The 8,957-nt window shown below is 43.4% G+C and overlaps 1 protein-coding gene across 1 annotated transcript in view; it reads right to left on the bottom strand.

Moving 5' to 3' along the window:
* RAB21 (RAB21, member RAS oncogene family) overlaps positions 1 to 7,839 on the bottom strand; it is a 34,758-nt gene extending 26,919 nt beyond the window's left edge. Inside the window, exon 1 of the mRNA XM_017867499.1 lies at positions 7,401 to 7,839. Coding sequence (XP_017722988.1) covers positions 7,401 to 7,556 — 156 coding nt within the window. The 5' untranslated portion in view covers positions 7,557 to 7,839. The remainder of the gene's footprint in view (positions 1 to 7,400) is intronic.
* Between the last annotated feature and the right edge of the window lie 1,118 nt (positions 7,840 to 8,957).

Here is an 8,957-nt window from a genome sequence, read left to right as displayed (position 1 = left end):
TTGTCCATTTTAAAATAAAATTTTAAAAAAATGAATAAAGCATTACCACTTCCAGACTTAACACATGACAGAATTCAGGCAGGTTAATTTATAAAATTAGCCCTCTCTAGCAAGGCAATAAAAATTAGCTATCAAAAAACTAAGCTAGGCGGGCACAGTGGCTCACGCCTGTAATCCCAACACTTTGGGAGGCCAAGGTGGTGGATCACCTGAGGTCAGGAGTTCGAGACCAGCCTGACTAACAATTTCTACTAAAAATACAAAATTAGCCGGGCGCGATGGTGGGCGCCCGTAATCCCAGCTACTTGGGAGGTTGAGGCAGGAGAATTGCTTGAACCCAGGGGGCAAAGGTTGCAGTGAGCCAAGATCATGCCACTCCACTACAGCCTGGGCGAAAGAGTGATACTCGATCTCAGGAAAAAAAAAAAAACTAAGCTAGGTGCTTGAATATTTCCACATTTCTTCTTAGTTCCTAAAAATAAGGATTATAATTAGTTTAAGAGTCCAAATAAAGACTTTCAAAAGGAAAGTCAAAGAATCACGTTTAAAGAGTAACTCAAAGCACAAAGCAGAAAATGGCAGTCAGATATAGAAATTTGTGGCCACATTCAGAAAAACTAATTTCTTAAGTAAAATCACCCAAACTTCCATAAAATACTAAGGGGAAAAAGATTTTAAAAAGAACTTCAATTATTATACTGTATGAAGATATAATAAATCACTTAAATCAACAGTAATGTGGTTTTCAATGATACTTAGAAGACACTTTGAACACTCAAAATATTCTTTGTGCAAACAAAGAAACCAAGATTCCTAGACTAAGACTATGATGCAAAACGTAATACCACTGATTTACTTTAAAAAAGCAGTAGACTAGGCTTAAGAGAAAAAAAGCACACCATTTCTATTTTTAAAATTTATTGATTTATTTTTTATTATTTTATTTTTATTTTTTTGAGATGGGAGTCTTGCTCTGTCACCCAGGCTGGAGTGCAACGGTGCAATCTTGGCTCACAGTAACCTCTGCCTCCCAGGTTCAAGTGATGCTCCTTCCTTAGTCTCCTGAGTAGCTGGGATTACAGGTACCCACCATCATGCCCGGCTAATTTTTGTATTTTTGTAGAGACGAGGTTTCACCATGTTGGCCAGGCTGGTCTTGAACTCCTGACCTCAGGTGATCCACCCACCTCAGCCTCCCAAAGTGCTGGGCTTACAAGCATGAGCCACCATGCCTGGCCCTTTTATTCTTATTTTTTAAAAACAGGGTCTCACTATGTTGCCCAGGTTGGTCTTAAACTCCTGGGCTCCAGCTATCTTCCTCCCTATGCCTCTCCAAGTGTTGGGATTACTGGGCCACTATGCTCAGCTGGTACATCATTTCCATTTGTGGGACCTTGGAAATTTAATTCAAGTATTTTTTATTTTTTAAGAGACAGAGTCTCACTCCGTGACCTAGCTGGAGTGCAATGGCACGATCATAGCTCACTGCTGCCTCAATCAACTTCTTAGGCGCAAGTGATCCACCAGCCTCAGCCTCCTGAGTATCCAGGAATATGAGTGTGCACCACCATGCCCAGCGGTTTTTTTTTTTTTTTTTTAACTAGAGATGGAGTCTTGCTATGTTACCCATGCTGGTCTCGAACTTGTGTCCTCAAGCAATCCTCCCACCTCATCCTCCCAAAGCATGGGATTATAGGCGCAAGCCACCGCACCCGGCTGAATCCAAGTCTTAGTTTCCTCATTTGCCAAACTGTCAGGATACTACCTGCCTAGCCAACCTTATATGTCTATTTTGCTAATCACCCAGGCACCTATCCTAGACTTCAGGAGACAGACAGAATTCTATAGTTGGGACTCTAAAAAGAAAGGGGACTGTTGATCTCGATTAATCTTCAATAAGCACCTTCAATAAGGGGGAAAAAAAAAAAGGAGTACATAACCTAGAAGCACAGATATAAAGAGGGCATACCAAATTGAGGAAGTGGTTAAAACCAAAATGGCACAATCCTTTAAGAATAAAGTCAAGAAAAGTAACTGATATTTAAAGTACCTTGCTCATCTTTATATTCCCCAGCTAATACAATGTTTGACATATACCATATACGAAATAAATGTTTCTTGAATTTAACTGCATAGATTCAACAGTATTGCCTTCACAAATTCCAGAGAAACAGAAGTAACTCCCTCACTCTAATTGTCTTTCTTATTTCTGCCAAGTTTATCAAAGCCTCAAATCAGCGAGGAAAACACACAAGAGAGCTTGGGGACTCCATATAAGTTAAGAGAGCTTACCTACAGGATTACTCCATAACTACCAGTAACCTTGGAGCAGCTCTGGAAAAAGAGGGCCACACTAAAACACCAAAGTATGGCAAATGTCACAATCAAAAAAAAGAAAAGAAAGAAAGAAAGAAAGTGAATTCGGAAATGTAGATATCAGTGAAAACACCAGAATGGATTTGCTTTATTTTTAAAATATTTATCTAATCTATAAGCAATTTTAAAATGTAATGACCCCTCAGAGACAGCATGAGTTCTCAAAATAATTCACGTGAAAATAATCCCATTACCTTTTTTGACTGAATTACCTTGAAAGAAAAACATAAATCCAGCATCATCTATTCATTTAATAGCAAACAGCAAACATTTATTAAACAAACATGTCCCAGGCTCTGTGCTAGGAGCTTTACATATGATGGCTGTCCATGTAATCCACATAAAATCCTATAAGGAAGGTACTCCCATTTTACAGAAAAGGAGCTCGCTTACAGGCATTAGAATATCCTGTCAGGATAATGATGGCGATGAAGTGAGAGTAAGAATTCAAACCCCAGTCTAACTTCAAAGTCCGTTCTCTTTTCACCACATTATATGGCCTCCTCATAGATCTGAGTACTGCAGAAACAGCGTATCTTGTCTTCTGCAAGAATTTGACAAAGCATCTCATGATAACCTTGTGGGCAAGACAGATGTGGCTTGGGCAAAAAGGAGAACTGCAATGCTGGAGTAATTGTTAACATTTTATTAAGGGATTTGAGTCCACTAGGTAGTAGCCCAGAGTCAGTCTTCCATTATTATTAATACGTATAGCACACCATTAATAACTGTTTCTTACTCAAGGGAAGGAGGAGGGGATGGCCTGTGACCCTCCCTAAGATTCTATATGTCTACAGAAAATAGAATTTCTGGTCATGCATCACTGGACTACAGTAAGACTTGCTACAGAGCTTTGTACTTGGCCCTCTCTCTCCCTGCTTTCTTTCAAAGTCTTTAATAATGACCTGTTGAGAACATTAAAGGCATTCTTACCTAACTTTCAGATGGCAAAGTTAAGAAGTAGCTAATCCAGACAGGAGATTCCACACCTTATTCTGTGCATGTCTAGGACCCAACCCAGCCTGGTCCACAGGAGCCTAGTCAGTGTTTCGTGAATTACAGAATCCAAATTAAAAAGGACATTAACAGGCTTACCTACTGGAGCAAATCTACCAAAGTCAACCTTAATGGATCAAGCGTATTAGAAACAAAAGAAAAAGCTTAACTACAATACCAAAGAAAAGAGAATTTGAGAGATACAAATAATGCCCTTTTTTTTTTTGAAGCAATTAAGACTAAGATGTTTCAGTTGACAGCAAATTGAGTGTTTACCAAAGTGAGAGCTTCCCCAAAAGCTCAATCTACTTCAGTGTTGGAAAAGGATTCTCAACAGGTGAGGTGATAGCCTGCAATTCTCTGTTCAGTTCAAACCACCACGCCTGGAATTATTTCTACGGCTCAAGGAATCACACTTTAAGGAAAGAGGGACAACGATTAAATAGTGTCTAGAAGAGATATCAAGATAATGAAAGGGCTATGCACAGTGGCTCATACCTGTAATTTCAGCATTTCAGGAGGCCAAAGAAGGAGGATTGCTTGAGCTCAGAGTTCTAGAACAGCCTGGGCAACATAGCAAAACCTCAACTCTACTAAAAATAAAGAAAAAAACTAGCCAGGCATTGTGGCGCACGCCTGTGGTCCCAGCTACTTGGAGGCTGGGGTGGAAGGATTACTTGAGCCCAGGAGTTGGAGGCTGCAGGCGGCTATGATAGCACCACTGCACTCCAGCCTGAGAAACAGAGCAAGACTCTGCCTCCAAAAACAAAAAAAAAAGTGAAAGGATTTAAAACGATGTCACTGTCACTGGAAATCTAGTTAAGGGAACTAGAGTTGTTTACCCAAGAGAAGACTAGATAGTTGTCTTCAACTCTCAGAAGGAATGTCATATGAGATACCAAGATTCAGAAGGGAGATTTAGGACTGAAAAATACAGGGAAACAGATTTTGGCTTTCTATACAGAAAAACTTATTAGAAATTAGACCTGTCTAAAAATAAAATGGGACCAGGAGTGGTGGCTCACACCTGTAATCCCAGCACTTTGGGAGGCCAAGGCAGGTGGATCAACTGAGGTCAGCAGTTCGAGACCAGCCTGACCAACATGGCAAAACCCCATCTCTACTGAACATACAAAAATTAGCCAGGCATGGAGGCACGCGCCTGTAGTCCCAGCTACTCGGAAGGCTGAGGCAGGAGAATCGCTTGAATCCAGGAGATGGAGGTTGCAGTGAGTTGAGATCATACCCATCCACTCCGGCCTGGGTGATAAGAGTGAGACTCTGTCTCAAAAACAAAACAAAACAAAAATTTTAAATGAAATGGGCCACCTTAGGACATAGTGAGCTTTCCACTTTCCATAATACCAGTTCATTTCACCACCAAGATGTTAAAAAAAAAAAGGGGGGGGGGGTGGCAAACCACTTGACTAAACATTAAAAGACCAAAATAGTGATCCATACATAAACTATCTTAAATTTCTGTCAATCTTGCAATTCTTTGAAATGTATAAGAATGTACTTTATAGAAATACAAAGTAGTTTACAGAGATAGGTACTCTGTTGACAAGAAAAAAGGTGAACTCTTCCTCTCATATCTTCTGACACCATTTCCTCTCCATTTGGAAATTAAAAAGATACAAAGTTGTGTTTTACAAGTCACATAAATCAAATTCCTCTGAAAAATTGTTAAGAAAGATGAGGTGAATTGGTATCTCTGAAAGGGATTAGACACATTGCTGTTTACATACATTGGTGTACAACAAAATCCTAAATTCTATAATATAATTCAGATATTAACACTGGATATCTACTATAACTTCGTCCTCCCCTGTGTAGGAGTGCAGTGGCTTTTCATATATTTAAAAACCTTTACTCTGCTTTTAGCTTCATGAATGTTTTAGAAATTTATGAAAAGGTATGGCCAGGTGCGGTGGCTCAAGTCTGTAATCCCAGCACTTTGGAAGGCCAAGACAGGCAAATCACCTGAGGTAAGGAGTTCGAGACCTGCCTGGCCAACATGGTGAAACCCCGTCTCTACTAAAAATACAAAAAAATTAGCCAGGCATGGTGGCACGTGCCTGTAATCCCAGCTGCTTGGGAGGTTGACGCATGAGAATCACTTGACCCAGGAGGTGGAGGTTGCAGTGAGTGAAGATTGCTGCACTTCAGCCTGGGTGAAAGGGCAAGATTCAAGTTATCCTTTGAAAAAGACGCAAAGACCTCAGTTACAATAGTTTTCTTTTATCTTAGATCTTTGCATAAAGGAAAACACTAGATGGGTTATTTACCAATATCCAGAGGTAATGTGATTTAATTGCTCAAAATCTGAAGTCAGACAGGGGTTCAAATTTGAGCTTGGACACTCCTGTACCACTGACTTGTGGTAATATTACTGTCAGCAAAATTACTCAACTTAACCTGTTTCCTCACCTGTAGGGCTATCCACTAAACTATCCACTTCATAGGGTGTTATAAGAATTAAATGACAGAAATCAAGCAAAATAATCAGCACAGTAAGAACTCACTAAATGTTAGCTATTGTTACCACTTTACCTAAGTAAATCTCTAAACTTCTAAATGATCCTGGGTATTTGTCCAGTGAATTTTCTTGATCCAAAACACAAGGCTCTCACTAATGGGACACTGAACAATAACAATTCATTATTAAAATTTTGTTAGTGCTCTAGTACAAGGATTTTTTTTTTTAATGCAGTTTCCTGGCACTCACTTTTTCAGATATGCTTTACATACGAGTAAAACAGAAGAGTAAAATAGAACATGGAATCAGAGCCAGAGCGTCTTGTAAATTCTAGACTCAGTAGTTTAATAATAGCATCAAACATCCAATGTCACAACAATTAGGAGATTACGCATTCTATTAAGTAGTGTTGATGTTCTCACATACTACACATTTACTAATTAAGACCTATTGTGCAAGTTGGGGCAGTAAAGAGAGACAACTTACACTGGACCAGGTCATCAGGGCTTTTTCTGTATATTTATCCTGACAACCCTATGAGCTAGATACTACCATTATGGCCATTTTAACAGAAGAAACAGGCACAGACAGGTTAAGTAACTTACCCAATATGACACAGCTAGTTAAATGGATGGAGGTGAGACATGAACCTAGACAATCAGGCGCAAAAGTCCACTAGACTTCACTGCCTTTGACCAAATTGATAAGTCAAATTAGTAGGATAAATTTCTTCTAATACATGAAAACTGATTTCTCTGGGACAGTGGGGTGAGTACAACTCCCTTAAAGGCCTGGCTTCACTCTCAATCAATGATAACATGTTAACACCTTTCCAATGTACCTGTAGAAGCCGGCCTTTTATTACAGGTAAAGAAAATGAGTAACAGCAGCGGCTTTTAGTCTGGGGACCAATTGTTGGTCAGTATTCACTTGATGTTTCAGCGTGGGTCAATCGACCTCGCATAATATGAGTGACCCACAAGTCAGACCCACGCAGGCTGCAATGAAACTGCGTAACACGCCTGGGCAAGCGGTCATTTCAAAAAACCTCCAGAGATGGCTCTTTTGCCATTCCTGTTACTCAGGACAAAATGGAACTTGCATAAACACTTAGTCATCAGTAAGCGCTGAAGTTACAAATCACTAATTCGCAAAATCGAATCCGCAGCTAAGTTCCTAATTACGAAAGAAAGAAAAGGAGCTCTAACATTTGAAGACTGCAACGCTGAAGACACCTGGGGCCCAGGAAGTGCAGTAAATGGGAAAAAACAGCCCACGGACGGGGACCACAACGTGCGCAGCCACCACGGAGGACACTAGGTACTTTTCAGGGCCCTTCCACTTCCCTTCCAACCAGCCTGTCCTCGCATCTACAGGCTTCCCCAACCTGGTGATTCCCCAGGACGAATTTGGAAAGGTAAACCGAAGGCGGAGATGACAGGCCTGAGATTTACCAGCCTAGATCCAGGGGACCGGGGCGGCAAAGTTTCCCCAGCCCCGGAGGGGTAGGGGCCCTGAGGCGCCCCCTCCCGCTCCCCGAGGTCCGCACCTGCAGAGTTGTGATGTGCTTGTCGTTAAACTTGTTCTCGCAGTAGCGCAGCACCAGCGACGTCTTCCCCACGCAGCCTTCCCCCAGCAGCACCACCTTGAACGAGTAGGCTCGGCCCGCCGCCGCCGCCGCCCCGCCGCCGCCGGCCGCAGCCATCCCGTCGCTTCCCGGCCGCCCGAGCCCGAGTGTCGCGCCGCCCTCCCCACAGCCGCGGCAGCGCCTTCACAGCCACAGCCGGCTCAGCCCCCACCACCCCGGCTCCGCCGACGGGCGCTGTCCCCACTCCCTCCTCGGGCGAGGCCTGGAAGGGCTGAGGGAAAGTCCGAGAACGAAGGGCCCCAGCCCACCACGTCAGGCACCGGAGGAAAGGCGAAGAACGATCCCTCTGCTTCCCTCTAATGGCGTCTCCTTCCTCCTACGTCACACCTCGGGTCACGTGAGCGCCGCGGCCGGGGCGGCCCCTGCGACCAGCCCCAGAAGAACGTGCCTGGACGTGGGCGGGGCTTCTGGGGCATCTCCAGGGGTGGAGCTGGATGTGAGTCAAGCGCCTACTGGCAATCTAGGGCAGAGCCCCGCCGCTTGTGAGCCACCTCTGCTCTGCAGTTGGTGGGAGCCTGCGGGAATAAGGAACCAGGAATTTGAGGCGAGCCCAGCTCTGGTGAAATGAAGTGCAGAACTTCATAGTTTTTGCCGAGGGGATGTTCACAAGGCTAATGATCTCTTACACCAGAGGTCACTGTAAACCAAATCTGTCAAGGTGCCCTCGAATCTCTCTCTATGGGATCCCGAATCATAGCGCCTCCCAGTTCCTCTGACCGCCTGGTCAACTACTCCATCATCTTTCAAGTCTCAGCTTAAACCGCGTCTCTGACCACCCGATCCTTCCCCGATCCTTCCATTCCCCCACCCCACAAAATTAGGTATTTCCTAACACCAGTATATCCCCTTTACCAGGGCTTTACACACGCCATGGGAATTATTTTATCGACTCTTATTAGGCTGTAGGTTTGTTGAGGGCGAGGTCTGTATAAGACCTGCCCACCTTTGATTTCCTAACCCCAAGGACTCTTCAGTTTTTCTGTCTTTCATGAAGCCTCTGACATTCCATGGTACTCCACCTTGAGGCGGCTTGTTTGATGATTGCTTGTTTTTTCTCATCTGCATCCCCATTCTTTTTTAGTTGTTTTTATTTTTAATTTTGAGACGGAGTCTCGCTCTATCGCCCAGGCTGGAGTGCAGTGGCGTGATGTCGACTTACTGCAATCTCTGCCTCTTGGTTCAAGTGATTCTCCTGCCTCAGGCTCCCGAGTAGCTGGGACCATAGGTGCCCACTACCACGCTCCGCTAATTTTTGTATTTTTCATGGAGACAAGGTTTCACCATGTTGGCCAGGCTAGTCTTGAACTCTGACCTCAAGTGATCCACCTGTCTCGGCCTCCCAAAATGCTGGGATTACAGGTGTGAGCCACCAGGCCCAGCCTGCCTCCAAGAAACCATACTCCTCCAAGAAATCATACTAGTATTTCTGAAAATTTGTAACTAGAAACCTGGTGTCAG

This window comes from Rhinopithecus bieti, unplaced genomic scaffold, assembly GCF_001698545.2.
Source record: "Rhinopithecus bieti isolate Rb0 unplaced genomic scaffold, ASM169854v2 scaffold_3874, whole genome shotgun sequence".
Lineage (NCBI taxonomy): Eukaryota > Metazoa > Chordata > Mammalia > Primates > Cercopithecidae > Rhinopithecus > Rhinopithecus bieti.
The sequence above is the reverse complement of the archived record's forward strand: the minus strand, read 5'-3'. Positions and strand labels throughout refer to the sequence as shown.